General features: G+C 37.9%; 1 protein-coding gene across 1 annotated transcript; it reads left to right on the forward strand.

Moving 5' to 3' along the window:
* Positions 1-219: 219 nt before the first annotated feature.
* Positions 220-25850, forward strand: elp2 (elongator acetyltransferase complex subunit 2). The gene is made up of 22 exons (XM_079877843.1): positions 220-380; positions 637-715; positions 849-919; positions 1927-2068; positions 3387-3464; positions 3696-3760; positions 3845-3911; positions 5910-6053; positions 6389-6472; positions 6628-6728; positions 12481-12609; positions 12749-12898; positions 13004-13195; positions 13636-13705; positions 13815-13913; positions 14835-14892; positions 16716-16788; positions 17455-17644; positions 19166-19287; positions 21448-21575; positions 21674-21787; positions 22903-25850. The coding sequence occupies exons 1-22, from the start codon at positions 249-251 to the stop codon at positions 23066-23068; spliced, it is 2454 nt and encodes an 817-aa protein (XP_079733969.1). The 5' UTR covers positions 220-248; the 3' UTR covers positions 23069-25850.
* The last annotated feature ends 247 nt before the right edge of the window (positions 25851-26097 follow it).

Here is a 26097-nt window from a genome sequence, read left to right on the forward strand (position 1 = left end):
ACAAAAAACCCCGTCCGGCGTCCGCTCTGAATTTACATCCGGTTACACTAAGTTGTGGTGTCTGCCGGAATTTTACATCACTGTGTCATGCATATTTACTTTATATAATAATAAATGTATACCAATTGTTTTTCAATCACATTCAACTGTATTATTAGAGAAACCTAATTCTACTACAAATTTCAGGAACTACTATCATGGCATATTCTCCCGGTTCTTTTTAACTGTAACACACAGCAGCGTCGAAGATGTCAGCGCCTGTAATGGACACATGTCATGTCTCTTGTTGTGCTAATCGCACTCCCAATGTTGTGTCTTGGGGCAGAGGAGGTCTCATCGCATTTGGGACATGCAATTCAGTTGCCCTTTATAATCCACAGGTACCGTCTGAATGATTATTTACTTTAGTTGAAATGATGCTGATGCACTGTGGCATATTATTATTACACTTACATTATGTACTTACACATGTTCCGATTCTTTAATGCAATGATGTGCAAACTTAAAACTCAAAGCTAATGTAAGTGTACCTTGTGATAAAGCAGTTTAGTGAACTGTCAAATAAGATGTGACAGGTCACTGATACTGTGACAGGTTTGTTTCACCCTAATTTGATTTTTTATTGATTGTCATCAGGAAATAAGGATTGTCGAGTTGCTTAATAAACATACTGGAAGGGTGAATGCTGTCCAGTGGGTTCATAAACAAGATTGCAGTAAGTCTTTGACTTTAACCATCATTAATAAATTATCTTTATGCATATAGACATTATATTTCAACTTTCTGTCAAGGCCAGACACAATAAAAACAAAGGAACTTGTAGAAATGTAAGCTGTCTGTTTCTGTAGGTCCGGAAACCCAGCTGGTATCTGGTGGGTCAGATAATAATGTTATTGTTTGGGAGAAGCAGGATGGGAAGGTATGTGTTTACAATAACAGTAAATATAAATACTTATGCTGACAACATAATTGGGTCCTTTTTGTTATGCAGTACTTTTTTTTCATTGTACAGTATTTTCTTAATATATTATAAAATATTAAATCAAATCAACAACCTTTAAAGATATTTATTTTTTCATTTTTACAATATATATATATATATATATATATATATATATATATATATATATATATTCAATTTTACATAAATTTACTAGAACTGATGTTGCCATTTTGTTTTAAAACCATGTACTCTGGTTCTATGCTCTCAGTATCACTTTCCATCTATAGTGTTTTGTAATATCTTTGGAATAACAGCCGAATAGAATAGAATAGAAAGCCTTTATTGTCATTATACTCACGTACAATGAAATTAGGAAGTGCTTTCCTTGGTGCCAGAAAAAATATAACAAACAATATTACATATGACACAAATATAAAACCTATAGTAAAAAATGTAACAATTATGCAGTCAAATATTTATAAATATTGCAACACATCCGTTGTTTTAAGAAATCCTTAGTGATGCTAACACCCTTACTAACTGTTAGTAAACGGGAAAGTCCGTGGAAAATTCTAGAGAAACTGTAAAAAAAAAAAAAATTAAGAAAATAGTTAAATTAGATTAAAGTAAATGGATACCAAAAAAAATAAAATAATAATATATATATATATATATATATATGTATAATATATATATATATATATATATATATATATATATATATATATAAATTAAACATATATAAAATAAACATATATTCTATTAAATAAATTAAATTAGTTTAAAATACATAAATATAACTGATGAATATAAATAAATAAAAATTTGATTACAGAACAGGAATGACCCAGCTTTGTCAATTATATATATTCTGTGAAGTATCTTTTCTTCTGGTATATTTGTCTATAAATGGATAATCATAAAAGCTTAATTAAAAGAACACTAATAGTGATTTGAGTTGAGTTTGTCCCTCTTCTGCTCAGTTCACAGCATGCGCAGTGTGTTCAGGACACTCGGGGCCCGTGTGTGCAGTGGACGCCGTGTCTCTGTCCTCCTCTCACTTACTGGTGGCCTCAGCATCATCTGACTCCACTGTTAAACTCTGGACATGCACCTCTGGTACAGGTAAAATAAGAAGTGAGCTTTCAGTTCATGAGAGTGTGGATTGAAAGCACTCAATCTATTAATGCATTTTATTAATAAGTGTTTGAGGATTTTTCGAATTCTCCAAGCCTGACATCTGCTGGTCGGTTCTTGTAAATGATAACAAGCCCTTAATTCAAATTCAGTGCATGTAGTTCAAAATCTATTTATTTGTCATTGTAGGGATAAAGTAGCATTTGCTATGGATTGCGACCAAGAACAACAAAGATTAAATAGTACATTTAAATGTAGTAAGATTTAAAAATGTATTTGATCAGCAAGGATGCATTAAATTGACAGAAATAATTTGTAACATTATAAAATGTCTTCACTAATGTAACGTTCTGCATAACTTTCAAATAATCCTGAAAAAAGGTATCAAACATTTTAAGCAGCATTACTGTTTTCTTGAGCAGCAAATCAGCATTTTAGAATGATTTGTGAAGGATCATGTGACACTGAAGACTGGAGTAATGATGCTGAAAATCAGCTTTGCATCACAGGAATACATGACCTTTTAAATTACATTAAAATAGAAACCAGTTATTTTTAATTGTAATAATATTTCACAATATTACAGTTATTTCTGTATTTTTTTATCAAATAAACGCAGCCTTGCTGAGCATTATAGACTTTCTTCTCAAAAAAATCATACCCAGCCCAATCTTTTGAATGGTAGTGTATATTCAACATGTTTAATATGTCTATATCAAATACATGTGAGCTTGTCATGTATTTAGTGACTTTAGACAAGTCACAGTTACATAAGTAATAAGAAGAGGCTAATCATGAAGGAACTTTAAATCTCTCCCTAAAGATCAATGAATCAAGAATTAAGAGCTCAAACTATGAATGAAAGCTCATGCATCATTAATTGATCTTACTGCTTTCTTTCTGATGTCCATTCTTACTGTTCAGAAAGAGAGTGATATTTCCGTGGCCAAAGTTTGTGATGAATTCTTTGCAGAGTGTGTGAAAGCCATACAGTATATGGTCGGGTAAATGCAATATTTCTGTATTGTTTTGACACAATTTGAGTCATGCGATGATGATGATGATGATGATGAATTGCATCATCATCCCCTAACATTCAATTGACAGTAATCTAATGAGCTGTCACGCAGAACCCAAACTTCATTTTGAGTGCATTATTAGGTTTTCTGGGTAATTGGCCTTATATCAATATATATTTTTTTGGATTAGCAATACCCTACTTTAAAATAACAAGTTGTTATTTTCTTCATAAGGATTCATTATGAGTTAGACGGGTTGATTCTGGTGTTTGTGTTCTCTTCATTAGCTGAATGCCTCCAGACTGTATCTTTTGGGAGTGGGTTCATGATGGATGTGTCCTTGGTGCTGTTGCCAGGCAGCAGAGGTAAGCTGTGCCTGGAGCTCCGTGTTGATTTGCAGGACTGTCCATCCCTATCACAGGTTAAAATCTCATTCAGTGCTTTAAAAATGTCCTGGGGCGACGTTAGCCTGCCCTCTTACATTATTCACGCCTGGACTGTAGCTGTATTTTGCTTCTAGATGGCGTGAATAGACTTAGTCACTTGTCTGCCTCGTATGTCCATGTGAATGAGGAGGATAATTCCATCTCTTGCAGTTCCAGTGCTCGCCTGTGGAGGAGATGACAGCAGAGTTCACCTGTACGTGCAGCTCAGTGGACAGGTAAGACTGAGGGGTCTGTACTTTATATTAATGCTGTAAAGTCTGTCATGTAGGTGTGTGGATGTTATCTGGGGTTGTGTTTAGTTTCAGAGGCTTCTGACTCTGACAGGACATGAGGATTGGGTCCGATGTGTGGAGTGGGCCACGAAAGGTAGGACTTCTGAATGGAATAAATGTGCTTAGGAAGAAAATATTATATTTAGTGTGGTTAAAATGAAGCCTGTTTTAGGATCTTGATAATTAAAGACACAACAAAAACTAAATTTAACCTTTGTAGCCTTCAGTCCTTCAGAACGAGGTCTGAACAAAAGACATTAATACTTGTACTCGGGAAGGACTCTTAAACTGATTGAAAGTTAGAGTAAAGACATTTATAATGTTACAAAAGAATCAATTCATTCAAGAATCCTGAAAACATGTATCAAGGTTTCCACAGAAATATTAATCAGCACTGTTTTAAACATTGATAATAAGAAATGTTTCTTGACCATCAAATCAGCATATTAGGATGATTTCTGAAGGATCATGTGACACTGAAGACTGGAGCAATGATGCTGAAAATTCAGCTTTGCATCACAGGAATAAATTACATTGTAAAATAAATAAAATTGAATATTTAAATTTGAAAAAAGTAAATTGCAATGCTATTTCCCAGCTTTACTGTTTTTACTTATTATTTTTAATCAAATAATTGAATTCTTGATGTGCATAAGATTCTTCTTAAAATGTTTTTAAAAAATCTTACCGACCCCACACTTTTGAACGACAATGTCTGTTAGCTGTTAGGTGATGCTAGCTAAGATATTACAGTAACTGATAAACATATTTCAAATTTGACAGCCTTCTGGGAAAACAAATATACAGTACAGGCCAAAAGTTTGGACACATTACTATTTTTAATGTTTTTGAAAGAAGTTTCTTCTGCTCATCAAGCCTGCATTTATTTGATCAAAAATACAGAAAAAAATGTAATATTGTGCTATATTATTACAATTTAAAATAATTGGTTTTCAATTTATTATACTTTAAATTATCATTTATTTCGGTGATGCAAAGCTGAATTTTCAGGATCATTACTCCAGTCTATCAAATGATCCTTTAGAAATCATTCTAATATGATGATTCATTATCAAAGTTGGAAACAGTTCTGCTGCTTAATATTTTTTCATAACCTGTGATACTTTTTTAGGATACTTTGATAAATAAAAAAAGAAAAAGAAAAAAGAAAAGAAAAAAAAAGAAGCAAATGTTTTCAAGATAGAAATCTTTTATAACAACAATATACACTACTGGTCAGTAATTTGGGGTCAGTAATTTTTTTCTTTATTTTTTTTTTAAATAAATCAATAATTTTGTTCAGCAAGGATGTGTTAAATTGATAAAAAGTGATAATAAAGAAGATTTATATTAGAATTTTTTTTTTTTTTTTTGGAATAAATGCAGTTCTTTTTAACCTTTTATTCATCAAATATATTAGGCAGCAGAACTGTTTCCAACACTCATAATAAATCAGAACATTAGAATGATTTCTAAAGGATCATGTGATTGACTGGATGTCACATGTGACACTGAAGACTGGAGTAATGATCCTGAAAATTCAGCTTTGCATCACCGAAATAAATGATAATTTAAAGTATAATAAATTGAAAACCAATTATTTTAAATTGTAATAATATATCACAATATTACATTTTTTTCTGTATTTTTGATCAAATAAATGCAGGCTTGATGAGCAGAAGAAACTTCTTTCAAAAACATTAAAAATAATAATGTGTCCAAACTTTTGGCCTGTACTGTATATGACTCATAACAGAATGTGTTGTAGACTGTCTCTCCTTTCCAGCTACCTACCAGGAGTTGACCAAATTGACTATTTAGTTTTTACTTGCTAACTAAAAGTAATTTTAGTGGCTATTTATTAAAAAGAAATATGTCCCATCCAAATCAAAGACCCATTTAATACATATGATACAGTAACGGCAGTGAAAACGATTTAAAACGCCGGTATTGTCACTTTCACTCTCATGTGAAAATAAGGAGCTTGCTTAAATATATAACCGGGAAAGCATCACATACTACTTTCTCTACTAATTTTACTACTACACATACTACTTTTACTTTACTTGTGTTTGAACTGCTGAATGTGTAGATGGAGAGCTGTGGCTAGCCAGCTGTTCACAGGACTGTCTGATCAGAGTGTGGAGACTGTTTGCCAAGACTGTGGCTGAACCGGACCATCAGGCTGATGCTGTTATTAAAATGAAGGAGAACATCTTTCAAGTGTCTGGAGATGGTGAGGCTGGAGGCTTTGCGTGATTGTAATTTAGTTGTGTGATGACTTATAGAAATTGGTTATTGTTCAGTTGAATAGTTGCTTGATTATCTTTTTAGTTTTGAAACCATGTCTTGGTTTATAGATACTTAAAATCAAGGATTGTGTACACATTGTTTTGTAATCAGAGTCTAAAAATGAACTTGCCAGGACCTAAATGCAAAAATTTGACTGGCTAGTAAAGACTTTATTTCGTAAGTAAAGAAAAATGTGCAAGTTATTTATTTGCCCCTCACTGATAAATAAAGACATAGTGTATTACTGTCATAACTTCTTTCTCTATGTTTGTGCTCTAGAATTTGCTGTGAGTCTTGAAACGGTGTTGGCTGGACATGAAAACTGGGTTTATGGAATTCACTGGCAACCTCCATGTGTCAAAGGTATTCCTGAATGTTTTCATTTGATTTTGTGTCTTAATTAAACTGTAATGTGCTGTGAAATTAATTACCTGTTGACATTGCATTATTTTGTTTGTATTACCTTTTTATATTTATCCTGTCTCTGCCTGTGTTTTGTTACTTGTCTCCCCCTGCAGGTGACTCAGTGGAACAGCCCCTGAAGCTGCTCTCTGCCTCAATGGACAAAACCATGATCTTATGGGGGCCAGAGGAGGATTCAGGCGTGTGGGTGGAGCTGGTAAAGTCACCTTGTTTACTACTAAATAAATACTGTCATTGAAAAAAAAAAAATGGGTATTGGAAGGCATTATGCACTAGTGATACACCTTTTAGAATCAGAATCAGAATCACGGCAAGTACCGTATGAGCATATATATATAAAAAAATTAGGAAAATAAAATTAGAAACATTAACTATGCATTAGTGCAGTATGTGCAAAAGAGGAGCAGTGCAAATTCTCACAGTTTGACATAAGAAGGTACAGTATAGCACTAGAGTTATGTGTGTTAATGTAACACATGAGACAACATTGCTGGGTTTTTTGTTAATGTGTAATGGCCATAGTGGTGGATGCTGGATATTGATAATGAGGCCAGTTGTGGATGGAAAGAAATTGTTCTTGTGGCGTTAGGAATTAGTCTTGATGGACCTCAGCCTCCTGTTGGAGGGTAGTGCCTCAAACAGTTTGTGCCCACTGTGAGAGGGGTAAGAGGGCTGCCCGCTTCAGGGTCCTGGAATCGTACAGGTTCTGAAGAGGTAGCAGATTTCCACCAATCATCTTCTCAGCAGTGCGAATGACACACTGCAGCCTGCTTTTGTCCTTGGCATTGGCAGCAGTACCAGATGGTCATGAAAGAGGTGAGTATATGGACTCGATGATGGAGGTGTAGAAGTACACCATCATTGTCTTTGGTAGGTTGTACTTCTTTAGTTGCCACAGAAAGTAAATTCTTTAATCAGAGAGTTGATGTTCAGCACCTACTTGAGATCCTGGGTGATGATGATTCTCAGTATGGACTGGGGAGTCACACAGGATGGTAGCGCTAGGTTCTTCCTGAAGTCTACCACCATCTCCACTGTTTTCTCAGCATTAAGCTCCAGGTTGTTCTGTCTGCACCAGGTCACCAAATGGTCAAACACCTGTAGGCAGACTCATCCCTTTTAGAAATGAGCCCAATGAAGGTGGTGTCATTCGCAACGTCAGTAGTTTGACGGATTGGTGACTGGAGGTGCAGCTGTTAATTAAAGGGAGAAGAGTAAAGGGGGAAGAACACAGCCTTGGGGGAACCAGTACTGACGGTCCGGGAGTCAGAGACTTGGCTTAATAACTTTATTGTATTAACAAAAACTAGTTTGTGACTGCTATTTAACAGCCTTACCTTATAATACTGTTTATTCATGCAGGATATATCTGCCCTTTTTCGTCTAACTGCGTCAAATTTAGCCCACACACTGAGAATTGCACAGATAAGCTTTTTCTCTTCCATCTGTGTGAGGGACTGTGAATGATTGGCGAGTTCCTCTCAAAAATGGGATGGCGATACCTCAGATAACCTTAAATCTGGACATTTTTTTCACATCAGTTGTAATAAAAGGTTTTGATTGGCATTGCCACAGCAGATAACCGCATCGGCTGTGTGGTTGATTAAGAAGAGGTAGTCACTTTGATCTTGGCACACAGACAAAGGTCTCTGGGTTCAGATCAATGGCTCCTCCTGATTCTGACACTTGGAGCGTTTTAGTATGATGATGCACGTGTTTTGTCATACTAAGGCATGTCCAATTAAAAATGAAAGGCTGTGAGCTGTAGTTGTAAGAAGAAAGAGGTTGATTTCAGGTCTTGTGTTGTACCTGGATGCAGTGGGGTTGTTCCACATCTGTTATTTCTGCACTGCATGTGTCTTCTGTATTGAGTCGTAAAGGGCATATGATATGAGGTGGGTGTATACTGGGTTATCAGATGTGGATGAGAGCCTTTGAACTGACGGATTCATGGAGACTAAGTAAATAACTGTGGGTTATCATACATCCTTTCTGATTTCCACCTTCTGATCCCCTACTTCAGCTTTAGCTCAGGCTAAGAGATAAGTAACAGAATAAACAGATATAATATGTGCTCATAAATGGGGATTTATATTTTAATTTGTGCACTTGAAAAAACTAAACAAAGACTGATAAGGTTGTACCATAAAGGCCCTTTCACACTAAACATAAATATTTGTCAAAATAGATTTTGAATGGACACAATGGTTTCCTGTGGAGCAATTTACACCAGGAGTGAACATTTAGCTGATGACAAGCAACGATTTTGTGAGTGTGTAGAATTATTATTATTTTTTGCAGAGGATGAAGCAAGTCGGGTCAATAATATAAGCTAAATTATTAATTAATTTCGATACATATTTTTATAATATACACTTTATGCAAACCTCCAACAATTACATAATAAATTAAATAAGGCAGAGTCATTTTATAGACTTAATCTAACATTGTTTTTGCTGCCAATCTTTGATTAAATTAAATTAAATTTCTGTATACAATACAGTATTTCTTACTGTATTGTATTTGTCCTATTGTTTGTAATTTGCATCTTTATTCTTATATATAATAACAAAAATAAAATAATGAAAAGAACTGTTTTGTGATATGTATTGTTATCTGAAATTAGATTTTGGTCATATTGCCCACCCCTAGCTTTGCTATAGTTTTGGTGCGTAAAGGCCTGTGCTAATTACTTATCCATAAATATGTCAGTTTATGTTATCTAAAACTTGCCTTCATTGCACAGTTATTGACTGACTGCCAGTGCCCTACTAAGCAGAAAATGACCAACATCGCTTTGACTAATTAACACATCTACAAAGAAGAGTCTTCTCCATAATGATTAGACTAATTGGTCAGATTTAGTAGAGAACTGCTTTGCTGTGGAGTGGCCAGGCAAACCGCTGGGTAAAGTACACCCTCCTAATAACTCATGAACGGTGTGGGGGGGACTGAGACTCTGTTGTGCTAATGGTTTGTTCTCTCTGATAGACCAGAAGGGAGAATGGATGGATTATGATGATAGATCTTTAACATCTAGACCTCATGACACACACACACACACACACCTCCAGTTGGTGTACTATTGAGCTGCTCTCAATATCCATAATTGTTGAATTGCTCACTTTCAGCTTCATGAATCTCTCATCTATACAGGAATGAAACTATTAGTTTGTTCGGTAGTGATTACCTTTATCTTGTAAGATAAAGTGCGAGATAATCCAAGTAGTCATTTAGCAAACGCTTTTATCCACAGTGACTTGCAGTATACTTATTAAATCACCCTGTAACAGCCTGCGCTAAGTTCATTTCAAGGGCATAATGCTGATAGTTCATGGATTGCTTCTGGTGGGCTTCAAACCTACATTTTCTCATTGGTTCTGTCCAAAGTGTATTCAAATTTTTTTTTAAACGTTTATTAGTATGTGTATTCTCTGGGAATCGAATCTGCTGCCTTGCCAGCCCAGATCTTTCAACTTGTAGGCCACATCATTCACGCATGACCTGATGTAGTACTGAGGTGCTGTTCATTTCCAGAATATCAACCTCATGACAAGTTTCATGGTTCCCTGCATTGTTTTCTTTTGTGCCATCCCAAACTCTGTGGTTGTGTTAAACACACATTGTGCCACAGATCTATATCAGTGTTCAGTCCCTAAACAAGAGTGATTGCACATTTTACCCATGAGATTTGGCCGTGATATACGAGTAGCCATGTGGATGGAATTCAAAATCAATCTGGTTAATGTTGCATCACTCTTTCCAGAATGGCTCGCAGAGATCCGTGCCATTCAAAGTGAAGGGCTCTCTTTATCGCAGTCATTAGTTCCGCCATATTCACTCCGTAGTGTAGGATATGCCTGTGAAGGGCATGTCTCTCTATCGACGTATACCGAAGCATTGATAGCCCTTACGTTTGGTGGTTTGTCGATTTAGGTTTAAATCCGTGTTTTCCAGCCATCATGGCTCTGTCTGAACTGTCCTGCATGTCTTGTGGCAGTGTTAAAATCTCAGTGTTAGATAGCTGATTTGTCCATCTAGTGTTGTCGTTTTGATGAAGAGCTTAAGCTTACCACATGATCTGGCAATATCTTTGAGACATGCTCTGCTGGGCATGACAAGAGACTGTGAATCATTGAGCGGTGACACCCCTGAACGCGAGGGATCACCGCTGCTCTTAACACGGCTGCTGGAAGTGTCTTGTCCTGCTCAAGGTCAACGGGATACACCATTGTGATGCCTGTCAACTGACATTTTCATACCTGCTTTTCACAGCCGTAAGTGTGTGTTATTTTTTTAAAAATTATTTCTTCACTGAGTGTGTATTGGTAATGCAGATGTTGAGGCTGGAGCATCAGTCTTTGCTTGCACACAACCATAAATAAATGTAGAGACAGGTTATCGCTGATGGCATAATCATGACTAATTATCTTGTTTTATGCAATGTTACCGCTTGCTCTGTTGCACGACTCGCTTCCCCTATTACCGTGAGACACTCGAGCTGCATTAAGCATGTTAGACACGGGCCAGACAGAGGGCAAGCCGCGCTACAGTGTGCTGAAAAACAATTACAGTGCTTTGGTATTCATAGCCCAGCCCAGTCAGGGGAGTTTACACTGATTCATTCTTCATGTGACCATTTGTCTCCTAGCCTTCCGAGGCTCATATTTGATTTAATGTGTGCGTGATTACGTTCAACATCACATTATTGCATTCAAAGGAAGCAAACACGATTTATTTCTCATTTAATAGTCTCCTCTTTGCATACATTGTGCTTTTCGCTTGTCCGCCTGATTAATTGGTGTCCTCAGACTGTTACTTAACGGAGATGGAGCACAGCTGTGGACTCTCAACTCAGATTGCTCAGGATTCACGACTACTAATTAGCATCCTGCTTGACCAGCCGGTTCATCAGGGGCAGTGACACCAGCAAAGGCCTCTCTTATACAACTCTCACCATCAAGAACGTGACAGAACAGAGTGTAGTTCCCAGCTTTTTGTTTTCCTATAAAGTTGCTCTTTGGGATTGAATTGTAGCCACCCCAGGCAATTAACTCATAACAGCTGCAACACAATGTCATTCTCTCTGTATAATCAATTGAACAAAAAAAACCCAAAAGAGTTTATAACCATAGTTCTAATGAACATTTGTGAACAGCATTGCAAAGTTGTATGGTTGGAATTACAGCTATCAACCTGTAGTTAGAACCATAGTTTCTTGTTAGTATGACACAGGCTTGAATAGCTCATACTGTAGAACAAAATAAGCACAATCTATATCATTCGTTCCATATATATACAAATTACATTCACAGTTTAGTTTGTCGAGAGAATGAAAGTGCCGTTTTTGAATAGTGCGGGTGTATATGTGCCCTAGTACCCCGAAGGAACTCCAGAATATGACATATGGAGAACCCGTGATTGAATAAAACATCTGGGAATAAGGCAAAACAACAGAGAACAAAAACTTCTCAGATGCATTGCTTATTTACAGAAATAATCTTTTACATTTTGATCTCAATTCTCAAAATGATTCATTGGCAGTTATCACCACCTTTGTGACGTCAACTAACGTGATTGAACGACGGACGTGTGACAAAGTTACTATGGTTTTGGGAAACAGTCATGACTAGCTAGTTCATCGCACTATGGTAGTTATGCAACAAGCTACAGTGATGTATGGGAAACATACAACCAAAATGTCTTTCAAGGGGTGACCAGTCCACTATGGCATCCTTGAACAAAGCGTTTAACCCTAGTTTTTTTTTCCAGAGATATTGTGTAATATGTTGTTTTGGATTGAACAAATAAAATCAAAACTTCTTATTTAACAGACATTTTTAAGTAGTTACAAGAACTTTTCAGTTTTGATGTGTAGTATTGTACACTAGAATGTGGATAGGTTGAATAATTATTTGTCCATTGTTTCTTGTTGACCCCTGATTAAGGTTCGTGTTGGGGAAGTTGGAGGAAACACCCTGGGTTTCTATGGATGCCAGATGAGTCCAGACGGCTCTATGATTTTGGCTCATGCCTTTCACGGAGCGCTGCACCTCTGGCACTGTGACAGAAACCAGGTCAGATGTAACTGACAACATCCTTCAGTAACAAGCTCTTTATGCAGACATTACTGTTTACCTAATAAAATTGTGAAATAGAAGTCTATGGTTTATAGTAAATGGGGTAAATGACTATGGAGATTTGTGTGTTGCACAGGGAGAATGGAGGCCTAGTGTGGTCATTTCGGGTCACTTTAATGCAGTGCAGGACTTGAGCTGGGACCCCGAGGGAGAGTTTATCATCACTGTCGGATCAGACCAAACCACTAGACTCTTTACACCCTGGACGAGAAAAGGATGCTCACAGGTTTAAACAACTATCAGCACTTCAACCCATTGATTTTTGATTGATCAAACGCTGTCAGTTTCTTTTTATCTGGTGAAGATTGATCAACTCTTTCTGCGTTTTCAGATTACTTGGCACGAGATCTCGAGGCCGCAGATTCACGGCTTTGACATGCAGTGTCTGACTATGGTGGGGCGTTTTCAGTTTGTGTCCGGTGCTGACGAGAAGGTCCTGCGGGTGTTCAAGGCTCCACGGAATTTCGTGGAGAACTTGGCTAACATATCATGCACCTCTCTGGAGAAACTGCTGGGCTGTAATGTAAGTACTTAGAATCATCCAATCTTCAAACTTTAATTAGTTACGTCAAATAAAACCTCGGGTTTAATTACTCTTTGCGCTGTGTTAGATCATCAAGAGATTTTAAGATGAGTCTCACATTTTTCCATTATACTAATGCTAATGTTTATGCACATGCTCTTAGATATATAGCTAAATGAGTTTAATTTTCTGTAACTTGAGGTCATGGTAAATGAGACGGCATAAATGGCATTCTCCATTCAGGATGATCTTCTGTGTCACTCGTCTCGTGCTGCCAAACACAGTCGTGCTCGTATACAGAAAAATTGCAAGCATTTTGCTTTTATACAACCGTATATACAAAAAGTTTACCAGTTAGTAATGTAATATAAAAAAATGATTGTATTGAAGGGTTTATATAGAGAGGTTTTATGGTGTAGCTCTGTCTCCTGTGTGTTCAGGATATAGCAGACCTCCCAGAGGGAGCCAGCACTCCTGCCCTAGGCCTGTCCAACAAGGCAGTGTTTCAAGGTATGAACCCTTGGAAATCGTTGGCCACAGGAGAATTTGCATTGTGCTGATCCCAAGAAAGTGGTGAGGCAGTTGTTAACTTTTACTGTGGCGTGTGATCTGTTTACAGGTGATCTCGCATCACAGAGCCCTCAACAGGACAGTAAAGATTTCAATAGCATGTCCGACCAATATAAAGAGTCCTACTTTCATCCTGTCAAACTCACAGGTACTAACAATTGTATACACTCCAGTGTTTCTGAAATGGTGGATAAAGTTACATAGTAAAAAAAAAAGTTGGTTTTAGTGAAATTACCTCTTTCTCTCTAAGTAGGCAATATAATATACAAATGGCTTTATGGCAATAGTCAAAAGCTTGTGAGATTAACATCACCAGTTAGACACTGTAAGTGGACGAGTTACTCCTAGAAAACACTACATTTGTGACAAGCAGTTATTAAAAACAGTCTTCTCTGATTTATTAATGTATCTGGGGCATGAATCAGAGATACTGGAGACAAATGAGGGGGATGGGTGGAGGGTGAGTGTTGAAGCAGGGGGGTTTATGCCTCTATTGCTCCGGGCAAACAGTAGCAAACATTGTCAATTTGATTGAAAAAGCTCCTTAATCTGGAATCATAATTAGAAAGAAGGCTTATATAATTGCAAAGTTAAAATATTGATGACTCTGGGCTATGGGGAGCGCAATGAGGCGGACACAGAGTTGTTAATGGAATAATACCACTCTCTCCATCTCCCTTCTTCTGGAGGGGCAGAGAGGGAAATAATTAAAATAAAACTGCAAACCAGGGATGAAAAAAATAAAATAAAAAATGCCTGGTCTCCATTCCATTTCAATTGGGGCATGTGTTGCATAAGTGTCTGTGTATCTAAATGAGACAATATTATTTCAGGCTTGCACAAAGAGAGCTAAATTTGATTTACACCATGTCGTAAAGCTAACGGCCATTGAAAATTGTAGATAAAGCTGCTTTTGTTCCAAACAGCTTTGAGTAAATTGCTCAGCTGTGTATCTGTTGCTAAATGAAAAGATGACCCTTTTGAAAAATACCGTCTATAGGAGTCTGCTCATTTCTCATAATAACTATGTTTATATTTTGTGACTGTGTGTGTGTGTGTGTATTTCCAGAGCCTCCGACAGAGGACGACCTCTTGCAGAACACACTGTGGCCAGAGGTACAGAAGCTGTGAGTCTCCCATCAATTCTCATTTGTGCGCGTCTGCCCTCATTGGATGTTTTGCAGCAGGCACTAATGCTGCACCACATTATTGTTTAAACAGCTTGTGTGACATAAATAATGCAGCGTAATAGGTATTTTGAGCTCACAAGAACAACCATTTGTCCTGTATGTTGACACTAAACAAGAAAAGACAGAATTGTTAATTAAAATGTCTTTTTTCATTCTCTCTTCAACTTCCTACATTGAAACTAAGGCAGGAAACATACTGTATGCAAGTTTGTGAATAACAATGATTCAGGTTATGCAAGTTCGATGTTGTGTCATTGCGTTCTGAAATGTCAGACCACAGTTTGTTGCTTTCTCAAGTTTAGCATAAACCAGATATCGACTGATATTATTATTATTACTATTAATATTAATAATATAATAAAAATTAACAACCAGTAGCAATTCTTTTTAAATGTCTAATAACCATAAATGTAGAACTGATATTTAACAATTGTTTCATGTATGTGTTTTCGAACAGTGGTACTTTAAAATAATCATTATGCTACAAAAAACTTACAAAAATATTAATTATTAATGTTGAAAAATAATATAATAATATCATACATAATGTCATAAGCTCATAAGTCACAACACAAAGACACTTTAGACAAATGTTCATCACACCAAGAGTTACTTTACCATGGTAAACTGTCTTATATGATCAGTTAAGTCTTTCAGGTCCACTACTGTCACGAAACAACAGTTCAGTGTCATTTTAGTATTATTTCTATACTGTTATAGTATTTATTCATATTTTTGTATTTTCAGTTTTCATTCTAATTTAGTTTTAGTAATTTTGTTATATGCTTTTGTTTATTTTTATCTTTCTATTTAGCTTTAGGCCTAATTTTTATTTCACTCATTTTTACTCATTGTAGTACTTAAACTTATTTCAGTTAGTTTCCAAAGCAACAAGCAAATTTCAATTCAGCTTTATTTGAATACTTTGTTACCAAAAACAACAGATTTGCTTGGTGTTCAAATGTTTATTAGCTAGCTACCTGAATAGCATCCAGTTTAATAGCAGAGACATTTGAAGTCTCTATCGAACCCTTGCATACTGAGGTTTGTTATCGCCACAGCAATGCGAAGGGCCGTTTGCATTAGCCGAGCATTTGTTCCTGTGCTTACTTGCATATAGTATTTTCTGGCATAAGTTTCCTAAGCTTTTGCTAGCAGAGAATAATGCCATAAAATGACATACGACTCTGACATTTGCTGAAACTATCTGCAGTGTATTACAGAATTGGTTGCTTTTTGGCATTTTGCACTGGTTGGTGGGAATAATGGGCGTATTATTCAAAACAAGATTTGTGAAATTATTATTAAACCTTTAATGGGGTATTTTTCACAATTAAATATGAATTTTCCCCAAGGCATTTACATTCAATTGAAATGCACAGACTTGTATTATTTCAACATGCTCAAAAGAATTCAAAGTCGGTTTCCCTGATACACAGGCGGCACTGGATAAACTCTAATAATTTACATACACAGCTGTAAGCAGCTGAAGGCTTTGACAGCCTGGCTTCACAAGCTATTCATCCAGTGCTGGAAATTACTAAGCAGATCTGCTAATGGCTGCCAGAGCGCACTGCTTTCTTCCACTCCCATAAGCACAGGAGAGAGCTCACGGCAGCCCTGACACACAAATCATCCGTCGTGTTTGAATCACCGCCCCGACTGTCTCTGTGAACCTGTCACGGCGCTCGGGCTTTATTTGTGAGCAGGTACTGACAGAGCCCTCATTAACATCCCCTATCTCCGTGTCCTCTCCGCAGGTACGGGCACGGCTTCGAGATGTTTTGTCTGGCGTCTGATTCTGCGAAGACTGTGGTGGCCTCGGCATGTAAGGTACATTCACGCGGGTGACCAGATGGTCATTAGTGTCACACAAACGTAGCCGTGGACTGTAATAACAGGACACAGGAAAGCATGCGTGCATGAAGCTGCACCGATCCTTAAGTGGTTTTAAATATTTAGTAATTTGCCTTTTTAACAAGCTCGTGTCAGTTTAGCCCCTGATGTCCACGTTTAAGTTCATTTTCCTTCTCTTCGAGTAATGAGCCGCCTATCGTATTAAAAGCGCATTGAACTCTCATGACCAGGGCTGGTAACCAGCCTTACGTGCCCTCCGGCCGCCGTGACACACATTCTGAGACAGTTGAATGGAGATCATTGGTTTGTGTCCTGGTCTGGCCCCCGTGGTTCTGCCAAACCCACACTGATCGCACACAAAGCCCTTCCGGATGAAAGCACATTCTGCGTGTCACCTGCCATTGTTCACGCTCGAGCGGAGCCTGTGAGGTTTATTCAGTGGGGCTGATGGCGAGCTCAAATGGAGGTTCTGCAGGCTCAGAGGACTTTGCTGTGGACATGAGGTTGAGCCTCTAGCAGTGCTGGCTGAGCTGTAGGAAGGGGGGTTGAGGTTCAGAGAAAGAACACAAGCTCTGCTGAAAATGTGAAATGTTTTGATTTTGTATGTGGTTTTGAAAGATCTAGATGTGTCTTATGCCACAGGCCTCTAAACCAGAGCATGCTGCCATTCTCCTGTGGAGCACAAGTTCCTGGAAACAGCTTCAGTCGCTGCCCTGCCACAGCCTGACCATCACCCAGATGGCCTTCTCCCCAAACGGACGCCTTCTGTTAGCGGTTTCTCGAGACCGCACCTGGTCATTATGGAGACGTGGAAACCCTGACTCTGATACAGGTGAGCAAACCTGTGGCCAATAATTTGTCCATAATTGTAGTGATTAAATGTTAATATGACTACATCATCATAATAATAATAATTATTATTAATCATGATAATATTATTAAATAAAAAATATGAAACAAAATAATAAATATTACCATATTATTCACTGCATTTAAGAAAACTACTATAGTAATAATAGTAAATAAAATTAGATTTTACCACCTGGTTTTCTGTGCTAGTTTGTAGGACTGTACAATTTGGCACAAACAAATTGTGATTGTCAAAATGAATTGAACAAAATAAATTCACTGTAATATAATTTAGTGTTTAAGAACTGTGTTAAGTGTTTATCGTAATGTTTTTATTTTACAGTACAACTAAAATTACTATACTAATGTTTATGGCTGTCTTAATTTCTTTATTGTCAATCATTAAACCAATGAGCTTTTAATTAAGTGAAAACTGCAGGGAGCCCTTAAAGCATTTCTTTTGTTGACAACAGCATTTCATTACAAGTTTGGGAAGATGGTTGGTGCATATTGCGTTCCCAAATGCACTTTATAAGTGAACCAAACTCACAGCAGAGGCAGAGATGAGTTCGGGTGAACCGATCCGCTGGGAGACAGAGACTGAGAAAACTGCAGATCGTGAGCTCATCACGTGTTAAAGAGCGTACTGTTGTGCTTCACTCTGAAACATGCAAGCAATTAAATCCCAGCCTTTGCGATTTGATAACCACACAAAGCCATATTGTGATTTCGTTTTTATTTTGAGTAATCGTGCAGCCCTACATAAAACCCCTCAGAAGTAATGTTCAATAAGATGAATGTGAATGCTAACAGATAGCTTCCTCCAGGGTTTATAGACCTCCTGACTCATCGACAGCTTTTATCTTCCTCCATTTCTCTTTGTCAACACTGAGATTGCGGACTTCAGTTGTTCGCCCACTAAGATTCTCCTGCCGTTTAGCAGCAGTTGTCTAGCGCCACCCGTTTAATCACGTGTATTCTGAGCATACGGCACACGGCTAAATCACTGTTGACACAAGGTAACCAGAGGAGCGTCTGTTTTTCTTTCTCCATTTTCTGATGTGTCCGAGGCATCGCCGAGACATGCCGCAGTCTGTTCTCGTTGAGGCTGGTATTACTCAGCCTGTATGCTGGAGACGTGGAGAGGTTAGACAGTGTCACAGCTGATCAGAGAACAGGCCAGTATAGCGGTCCAGCTGTGTCATGTACGGAGAAATCTATCCGTCGCTGCCTGAGCTTAAATTAGCAGTGTTCGGTTGGTGTGTTCAGGGCACACACTGGCCAAAGTGGCATCATCAGAGTGTGATGACCTCGATAGCTAGACTTTGGGTGACCACAGATTCAGTCTAGAGAAATTAGAGCAAACACAGAGGCTAAACGTTACTACATTTTACTATTTTGTGAATGTTAATTTAGTAATGATACAGATGCGAATGCTCTTTTGTGTACATCACATCACATTTGTTGTCTTTTATGGTTTACCTGTTTGTTTGTTTTTTTCCAGAGACAAGCTTTTCTCTCTACGCAAACACTAGCAAGGACACAGCGGTTCACACACGCATCATTTGGTCATGTGACTGGAGCTCCGACAGCAAGTACTTTGTGACATCAAGTCGAGACAAGAAGGTAGGTCCAGTTTAACGTAGTGTTGCGCTAGTCCACATGGCAGTTGTTTTGAAATTGCACAGCCAGTTGTGTGAATGCAGCATTATGTAAAAGTTTTCAGCTACCAATATACCATTGTAGAAAACTAAAATGTCAGATAATGGAGGGACTGGCGAGTTAAAGCGGGTAATATAGAGTGCAACAATCCGGAAGTACAATCTCAAATTGAAAATTAGATTTTTAACGATAACTTGTAAACCTTTAAAGAAAGACCTACAGTTAGTTTCACTCAACCAAAGGCATATACCATTGATTCATATTTTATTGATATATCCTAAAGTCCTCCTGTGGTGAAAATTAAGCTTTTAATGTTGTTTATATGTCTATATGGTGTTTTTAATATGCTTTAAGACAAACCATGTACAAATTCATGTCAACACTGTTGCTGAGTATTTTCTCCTTAAAACGGCAGCGAACCAAAGACAGTCTCAAAAAGGCGGTTTTAAAATAGCTGGTGTTTCTGACGTCACAAACTACCTTGTAACCAATCACGTCAACGCGTGATCGTCAACAAGTGGATCTCAGCTGGTGCGAGTGAGTGGAGGCGGGGCTAGTTTGCATATTCATAGAACCGCGTATACTAAATGAGGCAAGGGTGAAGAGTTACAGTAAAGCTATTTTAAGGCATGAAGGCATTTTTAAATGTCATTTTGGTGATCAAAGATAAGTTTTAGGGGATGAAATTCTTGACTACAGGGGGACTTTAAATATCTTATTTTTTAAAAATACTCATGCTGTACAGAAAATTCCTCCAATTAGAGTCACTGCAAGCAAATTTCACCAAAAGACTGTATTCAGCTGGTCATGTGATCTCAACATGCTCACCGAGTACAACATGTTCCTGGATCAACATCTTTTTTGATCTTGGAACAACATTCCAATCAACCAATCAGATTTGAGGGACAAGTTTAGGCTTATAACCAGGATTAGGTTAGCCTGACGTCGTCATACTCAGATTCTAGTCAGAATGTGAGTCTGATACTGCTCCATTGAGCTGTGATTAAGGGGCGTGTTTCAACCGAACCAGGAAAGAAAATGCCTCTGCACTCAATTGGATAGAACTACAACCAATCAGAGAAACGGAGTAAGTGATGTATGTTTTTCATTCATGTTTCCGATCGACAAATGCCTTGATCGCGGTTCTCTGTTCCTCTTTTAAAATTAATGCGCTGTCGATATCTTCTATAACAGATCGCGATGGCAGAATCTACACATAATGTTTTATAAACAAAATTCGGGAGGAGCACGTTCAAATAATCAATCCAATCAACTTGTCATGAAAAAATAACCGTCTACGGTCTATACTATCAGCATGAGAGAAATGTATTCACTATGTCAACTCACCTAACATTCCTTGACAGTTTTCAGCATCCCTCTCACTCTCGGCTTGTTCTTCCACAGCCTGGAATACGGGGGGAGTACTTTGGGTTCGGGCCGAATACCGAGCCCGAAGCCTCTCCTCAGAGAGCACGCCAAATATGCATTTATTCTATCTGACTTATTTGTAAGTGTGAACTCGTGAAATCTCAATTCTCCAGCGGCAATCTTCTTTGTTGTAAACGAATTCAACCCAAGCGCTCGTTGGTGACGTGGATGATTACGTTACGTTGCTCATCTGTCCATCATCGCATAAAGCCCGCCCCTGACAATTTGATTGGTCCGAACAATTTTTGTTCGGGCATAATAGCTCCTCAACGGATCAAGTCCAGACCGAACTTCCCGACCTAAAAATTTTGTGGGCGGGGCTAAGTTCGGCTGGCATCCAGGCTAGGATTAGGTGCTTCTACACACCTCATATGATTTTAGGGATAAGTCATGGGTAGGGTTGGGTTTAGAGGTAGGGAATTTTCAGACAGGAATGGTGATCCAGGAACATATCTTATTTGGCAAAATCCCAATGACCTGTCTGCCCCCATGTAAAATAAAACCACTGCTATTAGGCTACTGTTATGATTGAAGTTTTGGTTTTTCATAAGTTCTATTTAATTCTTTATGTATAAAACCTTTTTGAATGAGAGTGAAAGGACTGCATGCAACTTTAAACTGTTTAACACCTTTCTAATAAGTACACCTCTCTCCTGCGGTCTGAGCTTTGACCTTTGACCCTGTGTGTGTTTATAGGTAATCATCTGGGGTCCTGGTGTCGGTGAGTGTGAGGGTGTAAGCGTGACTCCCTGCTCCTCTGTTCTGGATGTCGGAGATTCAGCCACTGCCGTGTCTATCTGCCCATTTCTCTGTTCAGACCAGAGGTGACCATTTTGTAACCAATGATCTTTATGTGACGCCATCATTAGAATTAGCATCATGTGTCTGGGAGAAATGCTTAATTATACGTGTATGTGTGTAGTTATTTGCTGGCTGTAGGTCTAGAGAATGGGCAGATTGTGCTGTATAAATGGAGGCCATCAGAGGATCTGTCATCTGGATCAGACTGGAGCAGATGTGGAGAAACTGATGCTTGGTATCCTTTTTTCTGCTCATATTCTTACCTCCCCTTTTTTACACTCTTGAAATGTCCAAACTAATGAGAAACGTGTATAAACCAGCTTTTGTCAACAAAATAGAAGCTTTAAGGGCTTCCTGCATTTTCCCACCCAAATAAAAGTGAGAAGGTTTAACGTTTCGAAAAGCAGAAATTATGACAGCCATAAATATTAGTAATTTTACAGTTTTACTGTAAAATTAGTATTATATTATTTTTCTTAAATACATTTAGTTAGAAATATTAGAATAGTTATAGTTCTTATTTTGTTTAAAGTTTTTAATTATAATTATTATAATTTTATATATGATTATATTTTATTTATGGATTTGTAATCATGATTTTGTGGCCAAATTGTGCAGCCCTACAGTCGGCACAGAAAATCTGACAAAAGTGAGCAGGTTCTTCAAAGCTTTTTAGCCAAAATAGACAAGCACATTATGCATCATAAGCCCCTAAAAATAATCTCACAGTTTCTCAGTCTTCAACTTACCTTCTCAGAAAGAGACATGATTTCAAGTCAAACAAGACAGTCGTACCTCCTCCCAGAATCCAGTGCTGGTGGTGTAATTGACAACAAAAGGGCCTCGTGTATCTGAGCTGGCCCACGCTGCTCGGGAGAAGCTTCAGGTTGATACGGGGGCTCCCGTGGGCAGCTTCCGCATTGATCCGTGAAGAGAGGGAATGAGGTGTCAGAGAGAGGCCAGGCCGTGTTGTGCATTCTGTTTCTCGCTTGCTATCTCTCTCTCTCCCACAGCGGATTGAGTCCCGACTGGCTAAACTCTCTTTCTGTAGGTGTAATTGATAAACCGTCTGTGTAGGCACTTACGCGTATCTCTTACCTAGAAGTCACTCACCTTAGAAGCTCAAGAAGTCAAAATTTGACTTTGCCTTGAACTCAGTGAGTTCTGAAAAGCAAGATCGATTCGTGTGTTTATTCGTCTGCCTGTATTATTTTTTAAATTGGCCAGCGTATAATCACCCCTTGAAGTATTTGGACAGGCAGAGCTGAAGTGAGACATTCAGGGGTGATTTGGGTTGCCTTGAATCAACGTCCTTCCATGCTTGTGGCTTTCCTTGACCACCCATCACAGTCAGAGTCACACGCTGGTGGTGAAGAGGCTGCGCTGGAGGCCAAGGCCGGGACGGGCAGGACATGGCGAGCAGCAGAGGAACGAAGAGCAAGCTTGGGTCCAGCTAGCCAGCGCTGGTGCCGACCATGTCGTCAAAATCTTCAACATCAAAATCTCAGCGCTGTGACGTGCGCTCTGGGTAATCTTCAGTGTCCAGCTGAAAAACGCAGTAATGAACTACACTCGCCTGATCAGCTCTGAAGTCGTCAGCGGGTCTGAATGGGGGATGATGCTGGGAGCAGTTTTCTCGTTCCCTTAAATCAGCTTCTGTTCTTTGAATTTCAGCACTATTACTTATGACCTGTAAACACAAACTAATATACTATTTATGATGTATAAAAAAACCACATTGCTCTGTATTACAATAAATGTCTCTTTTCTAGTAATGAAATGTCACAGGAGTGATTTATCTCAAGCTAACTATAATTCTTTTATTGGCTTTTTAAAGCGCCCACATTCCATGAACGGCAAATCCTCTTGTAATAACCTACAGCCCTAAGTGACGGTAAGAGAATAGAAAATCCGGCTCACATCCTCTCGTTTCCAGTGCCTGAAGGACAGATGAGCATTCGGATAAGATGTACAATGAGCCGTGAGGGCCATAGACTCACCAGGCGTGAATCATTCACAGGAGAAATAGTGTTTCATTTAGGAAATGTGCTCCTTTTTATTGAGCGCGTCCTTTATTGAAACCAATGACATTCATTCTTGAGACATTAAAGGAATGTTTTCTGGCTTCAATTCAACTTAAGTTGTATCGACAGCATCTGGGACATGCTTTTGATTACCACAGAAAATAATGAAGACTAAAATGCTAAAAATACTCAAGAAGTACTTTTTTGAAGTATAGCTGCAAGACTTAAACATAATGTTAACATGTTTTCGCAAGGGTTTATATGCATTTTGTCAACCTATCATGACGGTAAACACTGTAAATTTTCTATTATATGTACAAGAACATCAGAAACGGACACCACGTGAACACTATACTTCCAAATACTGACTGTTTTGGAAGTGTAGCTGCAAGACGACAAACAACATTAACACATTGTGTAAAATAAGAACTTGCAAACTTGGGTTTTTGCAAGGTTAAATGCAATTTGCCAACTTGTCATGGCAGAACACCAGAAAAGGGTTTTATTTCAGCTACACACATTAAACTCAGTACATGAACACCTTGGAAAAATCCCCATACTTGACCAATGCCAAGCCGTGTTCAACATCTAGTGGAAAACCTTCCCATGTGTCAAAATATTTTTCTGTGGTAAACTTTAACATTTCTTAACTTTATCTGTTCTATTGACGCAATTCACTGCGTTCTATTTTGAGGACACCCGCTGGCCCATTTCTGTGTTGTGCTGTTGTGAGAAGTGAAAAGGTCTTCTACGTCCTGTCTAGTACTGACATGTTAAATATTTGAGCACTTGATGGAATGGGAAAACTGACTGTGACATGAAGGCTTCATCCTCCACCATCCAGTTTGGCATGAAGTCCCTGCACGCTCAATAATTCATTATACTGAATGTACAGAAGCACTTGTGACAGATTCACCCGCCTTGCCTTTCTGTTTGTTTTATGATTGTGTAAAAGTGTGTGTGAGAGAGATCAAAACATGGGCTCATTGAAAACTCTACACTGTGCAATCATATCATTTGAAAAGAAAGTTTCGTTTTGCCATTATTTACTCACCCTCACGTCATTGTAAACCCTGAATGTGGCTCTCTGGAATGCTTCATTCTCCACATCCAACTGTATGATATAAGCAACACTGTACTATATCTGTCCGCTCTCTTTCAATCACATACAACTGGAGCTGTGCAGACTTAATTATCGATTGTCGTGAAAATAACCGCATATTAGCAAAGTCCCTTTCAAGGAAAGTCTGTTCACTCGGCGGCCATATTTGCAACGCCTCCAGGGCTATTTCGGGCATCCAAGACCAAGTCCTATCTATTTGAATAGGGGAATCCTGAAATCTCAAAAACTGCTTGTGGAACTCACAATTAAATATCATAATTAAAATCGGCAACAAAATCTGACGTGAACTGTCCCATAAAGTTGTTTATGCTCAAATAGCGTTAAAAAGCTATTTTTAGGCTTGACCAGCCAATGCGCATGTGCAGCCCTAAGCTCGAGCCTCAGATCAGAGATAGGCTTTTTTACTTAGAAGACGTGACGTATTCCGCCATGTTGCACGTAATACGTTGCAGTTTCTCCCATTCATAGGAGTGAACCGTCTCTAACTAGTCTTTGATATTAGTCAACATGAAATTTACTTTTTTAATGGAATATTGCAGTATTTATTATAACTGATCCGTGCACGTAATTATTTATCCCCAATCAATTCCAGACAAAATCAAGTCCTATTTTTCTTGTTCCACATGGAAAAGACAGAAAAGACTATCGCAACTTCCGTTTCATGCCGAACTTAATGCTGTTACTGTATGTAATAGTGTATAGTGTGTGTAATACCAAATATATTATATAGAGTCTTTAAAGGGACTTTGGTAGCCTACTACTGCAGTGTTCGCCTTGTTGCTAGGCTGACTGTTATGCACCTATATTATAATCGACTAGTTCTTAGCTGAAGCTTGCAGTAAGATAAAAAACAGTTCTTATCCACATTTATTTAGCGCCAAATTTAATATTTTAACAGGAATGAAAATGAGGCTGTGAGGGATAGAGGTGTGTTTAAGTTGTTCAGCTGACGAAACATCTTTCCAAAAAACGTTTTTAGTAGACAAAAATTATATTTTGTGTACATGTTGCTACTCTGACTAAGATCTATTAACAGGAATATCACACTTGTAGATAGTTTGTTTTCATACTTCATTTTTTAACATAAAATGACACATTTTGAAGAATGTAAATGTTTTTTTTTTTCATAATAAAGGGATCTGAAGAAAGTCATACAGATTTGGACCAACATGAAGGAGAGTAAATTACAGAATATTCATTTGTGACTGAACTTTCACTTTTTAAGTAGATTTTGGTGTATTTCCTGTCTTTATTTCCAAATGAGGTGCTTGATAAATAATGAAAATAGAATAATTTAAATTATTTTATTAATAAAACATTTTTTGCAATAATTTATTAAAAATGTTATGATTTCCATGCAGTTTAAGGGTACAAGAAATATGAAATGAACACATCCAC

The sequence above is a fragment of the Squalius cephalus genome (assembly GCF_949319135.1).
Source record: "Squalius cephalus genome assembly, chromosome: 8".
NCBI classification, from domain to species: domain Eukaryota; kingdom Metazoa; phylum Chordata; class Actinopteri; order Cypriniformes; family Leuciscidae; genus Squalius; species Squalius cephalus.

What these genes read in the sequence shown, in the direction of transcription:
- elp2 (XM_079877843.1), top strand. Translation starts at nt 249, where the DNA reads ATGTCAGCGCCTGTAATGGACACATGTCATGTCTCTTGTTGTGCTAAT. An exon ending in CTTTCAAGTGTCTGGAGATG is followed by an intron (nt 6,054 to 6,388) that starts GTGAGGCTGGAG and finishes TTTGTGCTCTAG; the next exon opens with AATTTGCTGTGAGTCTTGAA. An exon ending in TGGCCAGAGGTACAGAAGCT is followed by an intron (nt 14,893 to 16,715) that starts GTGAGTCTCCCA and finishes TCCTCTCCGCAG; the next exon opens with GTACGGGCACGGCTTCGAGA.